General features: G+C 44.7%; 1 protein-coding gene across 1 annotated transcript in view; it reads right to left on the reverse strand.

Annotated features, from left to right (window-relative positions):
- The window catches only part of LOC126281654 (leucine-rich repeat-containing protein 24-like), a 354,700-nt gene that overhangs the window by 96,419 nt on the left and 240,773 nt on the right, over window positions 1–17,508 (reverse strand). Inside the window, exons 4-6 of the mRNA XM_049980790.1 lie at window positions 17,081–17,371; window positions 7,257–7,463; window positions 2,063–2,335 (exon numbers count right to left, since the gene is read on the reverse strand). Of these exons, the coding sequence (XP_049836747.1) occupies window positions 2,063–2,335; window positions 7,257–7,463; window positions 17,081–17,371 (771 nt within the window). The remainder of the gene's footprint in view (window positions 1–2,062; window positions 2,336–7,256; window positions 7,464–17,080; window positions 17,372–17,508) is intronic.

The raw sequence follows: 17,508 nt of genomic DNA on the forward strand, positions 1-17,508 counted from the left end.
CAGCAAAAACAAGGAGTATGGTCCTCAGTACTAGATGCAGACTGTCCAATATTAAAATAGGGAAATCTACTATTAGCGAAGTAAGTGCATTTAAATATCGTGGAAGCACAATAACTGTAGACTTGAGATATCACCAGTAAGTGAAAACTCGAATTGCCATAGTGAAGGAGGCATTCAACAGAAAGAGGAGACTCTTATGTGGCAAATTGATGTAGGTCTAAGGAAAAGGCTTGGCAAATGTTTTGTCTGGTGTGTCGCATTATTTGGAGGAGAAACATGGACGCTGAGATTAGAGGATGGAAAAAAAAGAGGTTAGAAGCATTTGAGATGTGGATGTGGAGGAGAATGTAGAGAATAAGCTGGATGGAAAGATTAAGTAAAGAAAGAGTATTGGAAAGGGTTTGTGAGAGAAGATGTCTGATGGAAAAGCCAAATAGTTGAAACGCATCTAGGCCAAAAATATTCGAAGCCGATGGACGGTCGGCGACAAATAGGGTAAGAAGCCGGGGAACGTGTTTGTATGTCGCCTGGACGACGAGCTGCTCACAAGGGGAATGGAACCGTCGCTGTAGACGAGCAAACACCGAGAGGGAGATAAGAACGCAGGGGAGAGAAAGAAAAAACAACTGGTTGGGACATTCATTGAGAATTGAGAGCTTGCTAGCAGATGCTTTGGAAGGATTGGTTTGTGGGAGAATACTGAGAGGAAGAAGGAGATACAAGATGATAGACGACATAAAGGGAAGAGGAAATTATGCAGACCTAAAGAGGATGGCAGATTACCGGACAGGACTAACTTGTGAAAACCTGCCCTTTGGCAGAACACTGATGATGATGATGATGGCTGATAATTCGATCGTTCCCAAATGTGTTTCGGAGAAGCAGGTGATCTTCACCAGCAGTGTGTGATGGGGCCCCATCTTGTATGAAAACTGTGGAATTCAATGCGTGTCTCTGATCTAGGGGCGGGTATGACATGCTGGCAAGCATATCGCAGTAACGCCGAACTGTCACACTGCACGTGTTTTGCCCTTGAGCGCCAACATGTTCAAAAAAGAATGGGCGGATGACGAACGTAGCCGTGAAGCCACACCATACGGCGATACGTTCACTATACAAAGGAACTTCGTGCACAGTGACTGGAGGTGTAGATCCCAACACTTGGCAATTCTGTGTGTTCACCTAACACAACAGAGAAAAATGAGCTTTGTCTGTCCGTAGGATGATCCAGGGCCAGCCCTCGTCAACTTCAGTCCTTGCGAGAAAGTGAAGAGCTAAGTCACCAACTCGTTGTGCGTCCTGTGGAGCAAGCTGCTTTGCGATGTGGATCTTGTACGGGTACCATTTGAGAATGATTCGAAGCGCCTTCCGTACAGAGGAGCACGGGATGATCAGCTGCCGTGACGCAGCACGCGCACTGCCTTACGATCGGGAATTGTGAGCAGCGTTGTCTGACATAGCAACAGGGATTTCATCAACCACCTGTGGTGCAACCGGTCGTCGACATCTTTTCCGGAGCGACGCCCAGTTTTCCAGTTGATTCCAACATCTTCATCATGCTGCGCACAGCAGGTGGAGAAAGAGGATCCCTTTCAGCCGGCTATATTTTCTAAGTGCTGCAGCAGCATTATTGTTGTTTTCATAATAGAGCTTCGCGACTAATTCCCTGCTCCTTTTATCGAAGCTCATGTTGAGACGTCAACAAGTGCATGGCGACTGGCCAGATGTGTGAGACTATGAATTACTATGACTCATCACGGCTCCTGGTGGTCAGAGTTGGAACAGGACGGTGGCGCTGTGACGCATGGAAGTCGTGCACCCCATACTCTGGAAATTAAGGCCACCAAGTTTGGTACTCGTTCAGTAATTAGTTTCCGTGTTATAACGTGTTAAATAGGGGAAGTTTAATTACAACCACCCGGTATGTTTTCACCTCCAGTGTCCGATTCATTCTTGGAGTTGCACATTTTACAACATTTGCGTAAAGTCCTGTGTAGCAGCTTGCTTCACCAGAGTCGATAGCTTCAGCATCTCCTCCGACCTTCCCGTGCCGCAGCCCTACCTGTGGCAGCAGCAGTGACGCGTTGCCCGAGGCGCGGCCGCGGATGTTGGTGGCGACGCAGGCGTAGTCCCCGGCGTCGGCCTCGGACACGTTGTAGAGGCTGAGGCTGTACCAACGGCCGCGGCCGTCGCCGTCCGCCTCCTCCTCCAGCTGCGGCACCGCCTCCGGGCCAGAGGCGTTGCCCGCCCCCAGCGCGCGCCCGTTCACCAGCCACGCCAGCGTCGGCTCCGGGTCGCCCGTCACGTGGCACCGGAACGTCACGTTGCCGCCCAGCTGCAACGGCACGGTGCTCCGGTCAGCTGGCACTGCCTTGCGAGTATTCTGCGATCTTACAGGGTCAACATTCGAGGGAATGAGCCCTCTTAGAGCTGCAAAAGTACAGTAGGCTATCGTAAGTAATGGAAGACTACGGTAGTTTTCCTAGTAGCCTTCGGCAGTTAAGGTCGTATCAGTACGTTAGGTGTGTTGCATACCTATCGGGCGTTACCTCATTTCGATTTTTTGGTTCGCATCTGTGTTCAGTATCATTTTAGATTCGAAGCAGTGAACCTCCTGGAAAACGAGTGAGGATAAACCGTAGAAAGGAACGCGTAGCTTTCGCAACAGTTTTGTTAGACCCCTATCCTCCTGTCTGTTATTCAAGAATTAACAGCACTTACAAAAAAATTGAAGTTGTCGAGGTTTAATTCAGGTTTTATAGAAAATTGATTTTCAACGTGAAACAGAGGGACGTGGTGGTAAACATGTAGATTTATTATTACAGAGCGCTAGAAAGAGCAAAACGAAAACATGTAGAAAACAGTTTCAGTATTTCATGGAGTTTAAATTAAACAAGTTTCTATTTTTCGTAAACAACTATAGCATTTATAAAAAATAACAAGGCACTTTTGCCGTTGATCAAGATGAGGGACGTTCTATTGAGGACAAACTGATGATGATGATGATGAAGACCCATACTCCTTTACAGAGCGTAGGGGAACGACGCGGGAGACTCGCGACAAACTAACAACAATAATTCCATAGATTTGTTTTATGTTTGTTCATGCAAACTGCTTGCACCAAAAGAAATTTCTTTGGATACGTAAAATCCCAGAAGTTACGCGACAACTAACTGTGGTCACTTATGAAACGCAATTTATATTTTTAAGGATATAAAACACACAATGGACTAACGCTGAACGATGTGTGGTTCAAGTTTATGCATAACAAAAAAACAAAAACGAAAGAGAAGTCGTGGGTTCCCATTTTCTCTCTCGCACATTCATTTTTATTTCCTTACCAATGCTACCAACATTACAGGTAATCCTACCAGTTACTACGTCATTTATGTACTGTACAAAAACTACCGACTATTGGTTTGATGAGGTGCAACTCTAAGTCCTCCCTTTTGCAAAAAGTAGCTGACGAAAGTTATGGAACCAGTGTTTCCAAAAGTTACAAAACGATTCTGTTACCTGTAGTGTTCATTTGGTGCAAGAGACTTAAGTACAATTTGGAGGCAATTTGTCCATGTATAGAGACATTAACGCACTAATGTTTCCGTTGCTATATTTGTGACTAGAGCACGAAAGATCATAAGGAAATATGGTATGAAATATCAGTAATTATATGAAGATCTTTGTATACAATGCCTGTCAAAAAAGTCAATCACCCAGAAGACATGGTCCAATATCAATGCAGCTTCCAATACGTACACGCCACTACCAGGTATGTTAGTGATTAGAGTGGCAGTTCTTTGTGACAGATAGAATGGACATAAGAATGCGTTAGCTCTGTTCGTTTACACTTAGCAGCGTATAAATGCCAGGAACCTGTATGAGACATCGTTATCAGTGCCTGGCAACGTGAGACAGTTGTCTTTCTGTGGGTTTCCAATTCTCTGGCCTGTCGAATAGCGCAATATTCAGCTTTTTGGGGCATTCTGGTGCGACGGTGGACCACGGTCGCGCTGCTCGGGAATGTGTGGACAGACGTATTCGCCGTCAATGTTACGGTCGATCACGTCTGACCACCACAGAGGGTATAGCGGTCTTGTGCATCAACCAAATTGCCGCTCCTTCAAATCTCCGCCTGCTATTGGAGAAGAACTAATGGACTTCCTGCAACATGTTATTCAGCACCATCCCATGCGTAGTCTACTGTTAACACGAAACACAAATCGTTTGGAGTGTAGCCACCACTAGAAAGCATTGACTGCTGAGGAACAGGATCGCACTCATTTACACTATTCCAGATGACCAACTTCGGAGAGTATGGCTGCGACTTGAGGAGAGGTCCAATTCTTCCGATGCTTTGGACAACACTGGGGTTACATTACTGGCATCACGATGTAAGGAACCATCAGCGATGACTTCAGGTCACAACTTGTAGTCACTAATGGAATTCTGACTGCTCAACGGCACGTTTCGTTCGTTCTGCGGTGTCCTCATGTCCTCGTGCGACAATAACGTGGTGCCATTTTTCAACAAGAAAATTCTTGTTCACATATTGCTCGTCTCTTTAGGAACTGCCTGATTGATGTTAAGATAGTACTTTATGTTCATCGATCATAAGGTGACAAACGCCCCTAATCTTCTGTATTTTGAGCTCTGAACTACAAGCGTACTCCTGTAATGCTGCGATAAACTGATACCGGCCCATAAGATCACTTGAGTGATAAAACAAAAACAAAAGTTGTCAATTGGATAATTATATAAGACATTGATAACGCGAAGGTCGTGAGTTCGCTCCCCCCAGGGGCCACTTCTTTGTCCGCAGCTCGTGGTCTTTCGGTAGCGTTCTTGCTTCTCGCGCATGGGGTCCCGGTTTCGATTCCGGGCGGGGTCAGGTATTCTCCGTGCCTCGAGATGACTGGGTGTTGTTGTGTCGTGTTCAGCATCATCATTCATCCGCGTTACTGTCGTAGGAAGGCAATGGCAAACCACCTCCGCTAGAACATTGCCTAGTCGTCGGTGCGGGTCTCCCGCATCGTCCCCTACGCTCCTCGGAATAGAGGACCTCATCATCATCATCATCATCATCATCATCATGAGACTTCTGAAGCTAAACGGAAATGGCTCAGTCATAAAACGAAATTTTGGCATCATGCCCCAGAAAGATATAATTAGTAATACTAGAAACCGGATTTCTAGCGCTACGCGAGCGACCGCCATAACGTGCTGAGTGTGTGAACTGATTTAGAATACCGGAATCTAGCTCAAACCGATGTACTCTGCGGCCGCCTAGAAACATCGTTCGCCAATGGCGGCCATGCTTATTGCACTTTGCACAAACAGAGATAGAGACTGACTGCGGTGTTACTTGAAAATATGAGTGCAGCTCAGCATCTATAACATGACATTGCAGGCCCTATTTAGAACATATATTTTGCCCTACTTTTGCCCCTTTTTGTCTGAGTGTGCTTTAGACTATCAAATGGCAACAGATCTTGCGACATCTGACCAACTGAAGCTTTCTTAACGAACCAGCTTCCTCCTTCCATACACAAATGCCCGCAGCAGCTGATAAGCAGCAAGCTAATTACTCCCTCTCCTTACCCCATCGTATACCTGTGTCAACGAGACATTGTGCACTTAGTCACGTATGGTTCTCGTTTTCCGACCATAATCTTATTTTGGTAAACCAGTTGCGTCTCCTCTTACAAAATTTTAAGCATTAATTAAATGCTTAGAAGGACCTTGACGCAAAAAATTAAGTCCTCGGGAATTGGTGTTTCGCCTCTTTCCATAGCAGATCTTTCGGAATGCGTCCGTTCGACTGTTTTCCTGAAACCTGCTTTGCAAACCATAAAGTTCGTCTGCGGCACCGTGGAGCGGAACTCCGGCCCAACACAGCTGGACCAGCACAGAGCATTCCTGCCGCGGATGTGGCTTTTAGCAACAACTTTTTTAAAGACGCACTTGCCGTTCTTCCCCTGCGGCCCTTAGTATTCTTAAAATCAGCAAGCGAACTCGGCTGAAAAATTACACATTTCGCCTCGTCACAGAAAGAAGAGAATTTAGGACAGCTAGTATTTAATTACGTGCATATTCTCATGCATTAGTTGCGATTAGCCTTAATTTAATCGTGTTATTAAAATTACTGGTTTACTAATTAGGGTATGGAGTGGTTTTGCGAAAAGCCATCCCATAACGACATCGACACGGGTCTCGGTGATTTCTCAACAATACTTGTGATGTGATAATTATATCAAGACCTTAAGCTGTCGACAGGCGTTGATATACACCAACGGGGAGAGTTGAAAACGTGTGCCCCGACTGGAACTCGAACCCACGATCTCCTGCTTACATGGCAGACGCCCTATCCATGTGAGCCATCGAGGGCACAGCGGACAGAGCGACTGCAAGGACTTATACCTTTCACTCTCCCCGTGAGACCCACATTCCCAACTTAATGTCCACACACTACATTCGTAGTACCCCTGCCCGTTACACTCACTACTCGCTGACGACAATATTACCAAGTCCCGTAAGAGTTCCGGCAATGCATGTGCATCCGCACAGAAGAAGGAGGTCAATGACCATTTAGCTTTAACTATATATGAATATGGTATCTGTTCTTTCGGACATGTCAGAAAGAACAGATACCATCGTCACAGGCCTATATACTTGTGATGTGTTTACATCTTTCATCTAAAGAATATTTGTGCTCTTTCTTGTCGGTTTGGATTGTTTGAGTTAAATGTTGTAGATACAACAGCTGGGTCCCAGTGAGAAAGGAATTTGGGTGAGTGCGTGTGTGAGTGTGTGTGTGTGTGTGTGTGTGTGTGTGTGTGTGTAATGGATTGAGGTATCAAATGTGTGAAATAATCAGAAGATTTTCATTGTTTTTGTAAATAATTAAGAAACACAAATTCACTTCAGTGTGTCCTTATTTACGTCCCGTATATTTTATGCCACTTGATAATGTGTCTACAGTTACTTGAATTATAAGTTTTGATTCTGCAACGAACTGTTTGCTCATTTGAAACTTACCGGCAGATTAGAGCTGTGTGCCAGATCGAGGCTCGAACCTCGAAGCTCGGACCTTGTGTCATGCTCAGCTAGCTCAGCCAGTAGAGCCCTGACTGCGAAAGGTAAAGGTCCTAGGTTCGATTCGCGATTCGACAGACAGCTTTAGTCTGTCAGAACTTGTTATTGTTGATGTTGATACTGTGTAAAGTGGAGAGAAGATGATGGAGAGTAGGGTTCCGTACCTCAGCCTGGATCATGTGGTCGGCGAGGCTAACCTCGGGCGCGCAGGCGAAGTCTTGAGCGGGCACGTCGGGCCAGGGGCGGCCGGCGAGGGCGGCGGGGGCGGCGCAGGCGGGCGGCAGCGCGCCGTGCAGGGTGCGCGCCAGCAGCCACTCGCGCAGCGCGCGCAGCGCGCAGTCGCAGCGCCACGGGTTGCTGTCCAGCGCCACCTGCCGAATTTACACCGACAGTCAGTTCGGGGAGGCAGGGGCAGCGCACCCGACACCCAGGCCAACTGAACAGACAGCCGAGTAACTTTGCACCATACCCGTGCTTCTTCTCACATACAAGGCGGATCGTAACTACCGGCGTAAGTGTCTACAGCTGAAACTACACGGCACTGTAAGCAAAGAAGTTTCACGATGAAATTAAATTCTCACATTGGCCGCAACTGGGCATGAAATGAATTCGATGGCGACAAGCGGAATTTGACACGGACCGTGACTCAAACTCGGATAATCCATATTACATGAGCGATCGCTTTAACCGAGCATATGTTGCTGAAGTGTACGACGTCTGCTATGGGCTGATGTTTAAATCTGCGGAATTCGTCCTAACAAATGATAAGAAAATCCGTGAAATGAGAAAGAAGATCAGATAATAATATTTTAAGTTCTGGTTTTGTAAAATATAAGATTTGCTGTACCTGCCTTGAGTATGAACGTTGGGTAACGCTCGTTTCGCAACAGTTCGCGCAAACGTGACAACACGTCACACGATGCCCAGGAGAAAGATAGGCTGTGGCATGTACGTACGTCAGAACACGTGATACTGCAAATGTCAGGCAGGAAGCGAGTAACTGATTCAGACGAGCTTAATAATTCTTGATTGCGAGTTTAAATGCATGCAAGTCCTCGATAGCACACGACAAAAGTAAGATCTTAGAAGGTGTCTTCCAGTTAAATATTGATTTTCCTTGGTCCTTGCACTGAGACCGAGAGTCCCCGAAGTGTGGCGGACAAGCCGACTACTGTGACATCAGAAGTTCGTTGCAGGTATTGTATGTCTCGTTGACACCGGACATCACACGCAGTATCGACGACAGTACGATCGGCTATCGATTTTTGCGAGCATCGGTACGGCCTTCTTACAAAGCTCACTGCACTTGTAACGGAGATTTACAAAAAAAAACACGTTATTCTTGGAATAATATATCAAAATGATTGCTATAATAAAATGTTACAAAATGATTTATCGACGGTTAATGCCTTCGTATAAGAGTTCTCTATCAGGAGTGGTTATTATCGTCAATAATTTAAAAATTAAGCATGAAACAACTTGTTTTATAATTTGCAGCATGCTGTTTGGAGGTAACAGAGCACTGAAAATTTATCACAAACACGTCATCATTACCATTAAATATCAAAATGGTTCAAATGGCTGTGAGCACTATGGGACTCAACTGCTGTGGTCATCAGTCCCCTAGAACTTAGAAGTACTTAAACCTAACTAACCAAAGGACTTCACACACATCCATGCCCGAGGCAGGATTTGAACCTGCGACCGTAGCAGTCGCGCAGTTCCGGACTGCGCGCCTAGAACCGCGAGACCACCGCGGCCGGCACATTAAATATCACTTAATGACGCATCAAAGATATAAGCCTTCAAGAGAAAATATGATAGTCAAGATAAATTACATGATTACATGCTACCGTAGGTTCTCACGCTACCACATGGAAATATTTTTTATGTTAGCGTTGTTAACACAGTCTGGGACTTTCTTATGAATGTAATACAATTATACTCTTCAGTATTCAATGTTAATTATGATTTTAGAGCGAAGGATAAAATAAATATTCATTGATTTCCGAGTGTGATATTACGCGGGAAACCAAGATGACAGTAAGCTGCTGCGACTGAAACAAGCAACAATAAAATTCACATTGTGTCTTTTCACAAATATTTGGCGATTTCCGATTGCATGGTTAGGCAGGAACCTAAGAAGTCAGCTTAAATTGCAGCGAGTGAATCGACGAGCAGTAACATTCATAATTTTCACGGTCTCTGCTGATAGATGCGGTTGACGATATTGCGGATGACGTCAAAAAGACGTCAAGTTTGTGGGAAGTGTTGTGAAATGAGAATTACCCATAAATGTCCGTGTCAAGGAATAATTATAGTGAAATAACGTATTGCGCTACATTAAAGACTGTTGACTATCAATAACATGTTATAAGCTTAAGTGTTATGAACTTTTTGCGTGCGCGCTAGTGAAGTTGCTTCAGAAAAAGTTATTTCTGAATAATACAAAAACATTATTGTATCTTGGACGTGATAAACACAAATGTGATTCATCGCAGCCATACTTATAGCAAGAATACGTTTGCAAATGAAAGAAAATTAACATTGGTCCTTCTCATTACGGAATACTGAGAAGAAAAGTTCTAGTTTTAAAATGTAGGCGACATGGTCACGGAAGAAGAAGTACAACATCGTGGATATATAAAGACGTCGGAACAATTTCCCTAAAACGCGAAAGTAAAATCACTGTGCAAGAGGTTGGTAAGAAAATAATGGAAACTTCAAAGATGTCTAATAAAACATGTTTATTCCAAACCTGATTCAGGGATCAACTCTAACGTGTTTTGCAACATACGTCTAACTTACCAAGGTGAGTCACACAGTTCTAACATTACCTACACTGACAATACAGTATAAATGCTTCACGTCCGAGCCGCACAGGGTACCCGTGCGGTCTGGTCGGCTTGCCACGGTTCGTGCGGCTACCCTCGTCGGAGGTTAGAGTCCTCCCTCGGGCATGAGTGTGTGTGTTGTCCTTAACGTAAGTTAGATTAAGTAGTGTGTAAGCCTAGGGACCGATGATCTCAGCAGTTTGGTCCCATAGGAAGTTACCACAAATTTCCAATTTCCTTCACGTCCGAGATTAGAGTGCGAGAGTGAGAGAGTGCATCCTCACTTAAACGATCCTATCGCCCATCAAGCTATATTCATGTATTTGTGTGTGATTATCGTCCTTTCGGACATCTCCTCAAGACCAAACACAACACATATACAAATATAAACAGCTCGACGGCCATTAATGCTATTCTAGTGCGGATGCACTCTTTTTTCCTCTCCTGAACTCTTACGGGAATACAGCGTGGTGCTGCGAGCAACGCGTGTGAACGACAGGGGGCGCTACGGAAGTAGTATGCGGTTAGGGTAACCACTCGCGTAAAGTGGGAAATCCAGGTTCGACTCCTGTCCGGTACAGATTGCCACATGTTGCCACTCAGTTCATTTCACTTCCCATTTGCAGCCGATGTGACAGTTTATTTCCTTTCATCATGTTTATGTACGACTGCGAAATCGACTTGATTCTGTGTAAATATCGTCTTATTTAGGAATTGGTTACAGCACCGTACAACATCAAGAAAAGTTCTTGAAGGTACTGTGACGGATGTGCATGTGTTTTGAATGAACATAACAAAAGTCACATGATTGTACCGTAATTAGGAAGGTGTTCAAAGTTTCATTCTTGTATCAAGGTGCAGGCCCGTACCCGCCGCCAGAAACAGTTTCGAATCCTTCCTGACACTCGTAGATCATTTCGAAATTCTTAACAAGCAACGACAAGTCTCTGCAGTAAATATTCAACCTTTAATGTGGTTCGAAACTCGGGAATCCCTGGAGTTCAGATCTGGTAGTCTTGCGGGCCATGGTACAGTTCCTTCTCTCCCGGTTCATCTTTGGCCATATCACCAAGTTAGGTTTCGCCTCACTATAGAAGTAAAATGTGGCGGATCTCCGTCTTGCATGAACTACAGTTTTCGACGTTGTTCTATGTGACTATACTTAAGAAGTCCTTCGAGATGAGTCGCAGAAACGGAAGGTATTTCCGTTCACTGTGTTTGTCGGGTAATATGTACGGCCCAGTAAGATGATCACCTAGCACTCCGAACCACACATCGAAGGAGAAACGTTGCTGATGTGGAGACAAGTGCATCTAGATGACTCCAAACGTCATATTTGCTATAAATGAACACATTACCACCAGTGAACTGTGCTTCACCTGTAAAAACAGAAAGGCTATTATCAAATATAGGGTTGCCTACAACTCGTTGTTGCCTCCACCGACAGAACGTTGGTCTATGAGCAAAGTGTGGTATCAACGTTCGATACCATACTTGTGAGGGGTTGAAGTTATCGACCGCGGTCCGTCTTAGTATCATTGGACCCGTGAGTCGCGACCAGCTCTGTTAGCTTGTATCAAGTTTCTCTCTCCACTCTCGTCCACTCCTGCTCGGGACGTCAAGTAGTAAAGTAGCATAGCCTTCAGCTGACAGGAAGCTACCTCTAACAAGGCGCTTAGTAACGTCTGGCCTAAAAGAGGCCTCAATAGCTATATGTTTATAATTATATGTGTGCAGCCAAGAAGAGTCCTGTACAACCACATTGGCCACAGTCAACATTGGCGAAGACTCGTTCGTCGTCATTATAACACAAAGTCCGTCTCACTAAGACAGTGAGCTCGTTAGAGGTGATGCGGGTGAAATGCATTGCGATGCTTTGTTCTCCATGCACTACTGCTACTAATTCCAGGAAATTGTCCTTTTGTCTTCTTGTCCAAAGTTGTGGACAGTGTTCGACTGTTTCCAGCACCATGTCTCCAATCACAGGTGTGATTCGTACAGGTGTACCCCCTCACACGGCATTTGGAAATCTCCCAGTTTCTAGAGGCGTAGACGCACGCAGGTAAACGTTCGACTAACGAGGGGCCTTCAGGCAGAGCATGCTTGCAAGTATGCAGTGTCTGTGTTTTGCCGTTAACTCTGCAATACATGGAATGCCTATCCGTATACTCCTCTCCACTCTAATGTTCGATGTTACCACCGACACTCGTACAACACAACTCACGCTTCGCGAACCACTGACAGGAATGGCACTTTAACGGTGTACTGTGGGTCCTACCCATCCTGTTTACCACTCTAGGTCTCCGAAATGTAAACAAAGATCACACGACGAACTAGTATGCGGCGTTTACACAGAATCACTCCAACAGAGGCCGCTAACCACAAAATCGCAATCATCTCGCTTACGTCAGATTATCATTAGGCATTCATTAGACTGCCAATAGTCAGAGCTAGCATCTTATGAAGTGAATGTAACTCTAGGCTGCCTATCTCACCACTCGCGAAAGCGTTTTTTGCCGGACCTACTCAGAGGTCGATTCCTGGTGCATAGTCTATGACTGGACCTTGTGTTTAATTTTTGTATTTGGTGTTTTATTTTATGTTTCAATTTTTTTATATAATTGTCATTCTTAGCGTTACAGCAGGTTTAAATAATTGTGTTACCAAGTTTACCATCATTTTGTCTCACCTGATTGGTGATCAGTTTCTTGTCTTTTTAAATTAACCTTTGCTATTGCTTTTTAAATATTTTATATTATTGCCATTTTTTGGCGATACAGCAGGTGTAAATTGTTGTGTTACTTAGTTAATCATCATTTCGTTTCACCCGTTTGGTTATCAGTAGCCTCCTCTTAAATTAACCTTTGCTATTGCATTGCTGATTTACGGTATTTTTTTTTTTATAATTGCAATCCTTGGCGTTAATGGCCTTCAGCCGTGACTGTGGTTACTTGCCTTAAAATTCTAATTGGGATCACACTGGTTTGTTTTTAAAAAAACATTATTTGCTGTGTCTGTATTTTATGCTCGTTTGGTAAATTGTAACGCACTGGAAGCACTGCTACTTACACAGGTGATTATTTCTTAATTAATAACGTGTGAGATCTCTATTTATTGCTTAGTCTGGAACTACCGTTTTAAAATAAATGTGTTTAATGGCGAATCGGAACCAATAGTAACTGATTACGGCCCCGTCCTAAATCATAACCGAATCCTGCCTTCCTTGACTACCAGGTTTCACGGTTCCTTCGTGGACTTGTTTACTGTAACGTTTTTGCTTCTAGTATCGTGTATTTTGAAATTTTTGATTTTACGTCGGTACTCATGATACACCTTGATATTAAGTTATGTGCCCAAAACCTACTAGAGGTGTGCTGTGATAATCGGAACGCGTAGCAACAGACTTCAAACCCTGCAGGCAGTTATCTGGGTAAGGGCGAGATGGCGTCGGAGGAATCAAAGGGACAGCAGCTAGGGTCAGTAGTGTCCACCACGAGGTGGAGTGACCGAGCAGAGCCTTGCAGGGAGCAGCAGAATTAACTGGAAATCCAAGCAGCGAACGGAATTAATGTGCGATTCCAATGGCGTGGCTGTAAGCCGCGTGGCGAACCAGTCACGTGTGCAACAGTATTCCTTAAATGTAACGAACGGATTGCATCCCTTTGCGATATTGCTTCTGTAATTGCTGTGCGTAGCAGTCAAGTCTCTCACCGCTTTGGTGTCTACTGTGGCGCCAGCAGAAACGGTTACATCAAAGGAGTGCCACAGTAACGGCGCATGGTAACCTGCGCGGCTTGTGTTGCTACAGCGACCACATTGGCATTGCACTTCTGCGCTGGGGCCGCGGCGCGACGAAGACATTTAGGAGCTGCAGAGTATTGTGAAGGCGAGCTGATGACAGAACCACCTGGTGGCCGTCGTGTCTGGACAACACGGTGCCGACTCCACAGAGGAGTGCAAGCGGTTGTGTTACGACTGGTTCCGTGGCCGATGCCTGCAGAATTGTTATGGCTGGAGTGCATGGGCAGTGCCTGTACCTTGGAGCTGTGTCCCATCGGGCAATCTAGACAATTTCTGGTGATTTCGTCTTTGTGTCGGTTCGATGTCACCAGCCACGAATTCCTCTCATACGCCAACCACTTCTTCTGAGAATAGCACTTTCATCGTACGACATCATATATCTGCTGGACGTATCCCAGTCTCGGCTTTGCTCCTTTTACCTTCTAGAGCTCCCTCTAGCACCATGTAGTTATTTCCTGATGTCTTAACAAATATCCCACTATCCTGTCCGTCATTGTTGTCAATGTTTACCACGTGTTCCTTTCTTCACCAACTCTGCAGAGAAATTCCTCTTTTCTTATCTTATCAGTCCATCAAAGTTTCAACTTCCCTCCATAACGGCGCATCTCAAATATGCTGATTCTCTCGTTTTCCGGAAGATCCACAGTCAATGATCTGCTACCGTGAAATGCTGTGCTGCAAACATAAATTTTCAGAAATTTCTTCCTCAGATCAGACTTCTGTTTGTTAGGCATCCCCTCGTTGCATGCGCTGATACGCTAGTTTTGTCCTTATTGCATGGTCCGTGTTATGCGTTAAGAATTCCTTAGCTACGTGTTCTTCATGGTGCCAATTTTTGACGTCCCGATCATCGATAATCTAGTTTTTGCTGAATCTCATTACTTTCGTCTTTTTTTTTTCCTCTTGTAACTTCGTTAGCAATCTTTGTGCTTCTCTAATGGATACAGGAGCGAAAAACAGATACAGTTCATGGACAGTGAATTCAGATATTAATTTGTTCTACATCTGATATCAAATAGTAAAAGTAATACGTAACATCGTCTGCTGTATTTGCTAAGAGTAGGTTTGAGTGCAGAAATATTTACGGATACAAAGGTTTACAACGCAATCAGTCTTCAGTACAATGTTTCCTTAATAGAGTTGTGTTGCCTAAGAGAACACATTTACGCCCCCCTCAACCAGTAGACCTTGCACAGACTAGCCGCAGTGCTGGTGCACAACTATGAAAACCAATCTGCATTAATTTTTTTCAGTGGTGGCGCTGACACACTGGCAAATAGAAAAAAGGTAATGGCTTGGCCTACTTTCGACGAAGAAGTCCATAGCGACGTGGCGCTCACTCTGTTTGGGAAAGAATTTGGAAGGAAATGGTTATGTCCTTCTCAAGGAAATCATTATCGACTTGGGGAAACCAAAATTCCTCGTCACAGGGACCGCGTATTCGAACGTCAACGTTGAGCGTGTCGAGTTTCTAACGCCATAGCATGGAAAAACTACGTTCGAGAGTCTTTCCATGCGTGCAGAGCAATATTAAGCGCGACATATGTTCTGAACGTGTGTTTAAACGTAGACCAGTCACATGCACGCTATCTCTCTTCAGTAGAGTGTCTGGATACGCCATATTGTCTTTTAGTTTATACTGTAACTTATATCCTCTGCTTATATGAGATTTCAAAGCAACATGCAATTGGTCTCTCGAGAACACGTTGTTTATCAGCACGATTTGTTGTGATGAACTGGTGGTTAATAATTTTCGCTTTGTAACTTGCTTGTTAAAACAGTGTGCAATTTCAAGGCAAAAAAAGTACATGGAAGATCGAACAAAAAAGACATTTTCTTGGTACAATTTTAAATAACTATATGCCAAATAACAACATATCTGCGATTAAAACCTTAAGAAGGTAATAAAATACAAAACAAAGGTGCGTGTAGGGGAAAATCAGTGGGATATAGTAAAGACAGGATCAGAGTCAGGAAGTGATATGACATGTGTTGCATCTCATATTATTTTTTACTCGACTTCACGTTTTCTAATAGGTTATGTGACTTCCTTTTTTTAAAGTATATTCTATAAAAATCCATGTTACGTAAATACAAGTGCATCATATACCTAAGAGTTTGCACTACTTGCAATAAAATATTTTGCACTGTCTTGTTTAGCCTTGTATTTCACAAATTATAATGGTTCTGCTACTGAAAAGAAACAGCGATCAAATAAGAATAACTTGAATGTTTTGCTAATGACTGAGGATGATTAAATAATTTTTGTCTCATGTGGAAAACTATGATATATTTGTATTGAACCATTTGTAATGGTATTGTTGTAAACTTATGTTCCTTTAATGTGGTAATTTCTTTTTGCCTTGTAACATATTTATGCATATTGAAGTTTGTATTTGTGTATACTGCAGAGAGAATGATATTGACTAGCAGATAACAAGGAAATTGCATTTTAAGAGAGCTGATTCAGGAATTTTATGCCCGTCCCTTTCGTACACAAACTGTGTGATCTGCGAGCAAGTTACGGCATACAACTGCCGTTGGAGTGCACTGCAATTGCGTAATCGCGTATACCACATTGAGACACACGCGGCATATCCACAGACCGCAGTTTCTGAGCGTTCATCAGCATGTGAATTCGGCATGCTGACGTTCGAATGCACGATGCCTGTGCCGACGCCATGAGGCAGGCTGACTGATTGTGAATTTTAACTGTCATCCATTTCGATGGCAAATCCAGTGTGTTAACACTGCGTAATCACGCTCGATCAAATGAAACGACTGCCCTTCCCTATTATCCCGACTGTTTCCTTTGTGGTATCATCGCGGTGCCACACCAAAGTCGATAGCTTGATATCACACACACTGGCGAGGGGTCGCTGCAATTCGTAGCTATGTATGGGAGGTTCGACTGTGGACCACGCCTCCCATCTTAGTACTGCAGAGCCCTCGTACCGAGGTCAATATTGAGGTGGGCTACGACGAGCTCTGCCCCTAATTCGAGATCTGAGCTGCAGCAGTCAACATAATCATTTAGGACAGTGACAGTTAAATCTTCTGCTGGAGTTCATAAAAGTTGAACGCTGTGCTTCAAGAGAACAGTTTCCGATTGTATGCACTGACAGGTGCTTTGAAGACTGTGATAGTAATAAATTGACCACTTATCCGGTAGTAAGGAAGTGTGTCATTTACGCAATAAAGTGAACTACTATTTCATCTGTTGTAGTTAAGGATGAATGCTCTCTCAGAACACTCAAAGCAGCCACAGCGGTGACCGGACGACTGTAGTTTCGTCTGGTCAGAACGCGCTTCAGGATAGCAGAATTGAGCAGTAGAGTGGCTGTCGGACGTACCGCCTTGAGCGTGGCGGCGGCGACGTTGAGCGCGGCGGCGTCCAGCTGCTGGAGGCGGTTGTTGTTGAGGTGCAGCGTCTCGAGCGCCGAGAGGCGGGCAAAGGCGGCCGGGTGGACGCGCGCCAGCCGGCAGTGCGAGAGGTCCAGCGTGCGCAGGTGCGGCAGCGCGGGGAACTGGCCCTCAACCAGCTCCGACAGCGGGTTGTGACTCAGCGACAGCATGCGCAGACGGTCGTTGCCGGAGAACGTGCCCGGCTGCAGCGCAGCTATCGCGTTCCCGGACAGGTCCACCTGCAGACACCACAGGCGGCCGCTATGCACCACAAGCTGCGACCGTCCTCAGACATCACACATCAGTACTACTAGGAGAGCAGTAAGAGTTAGTGTTCATGAATTAAAGGAGCGGAAACACTACAGCGGTGTCATCA

The sequence above is a fragment of the Schistocerca gregaria genome, chromosome 7, assembly GCF_023897955.1.
Source record: "Schistocerca gregaria isolate iqSchGreg1 chromosome 7, iqSchGreg1.2, whole genome shotgun sequence".
Lineage (NCBI taxonomy): Eukaryota > Metazoa > Arthropoda > Insecta > Orthoptera > Acrididae > Schistocerca > Schistocerca gregaria.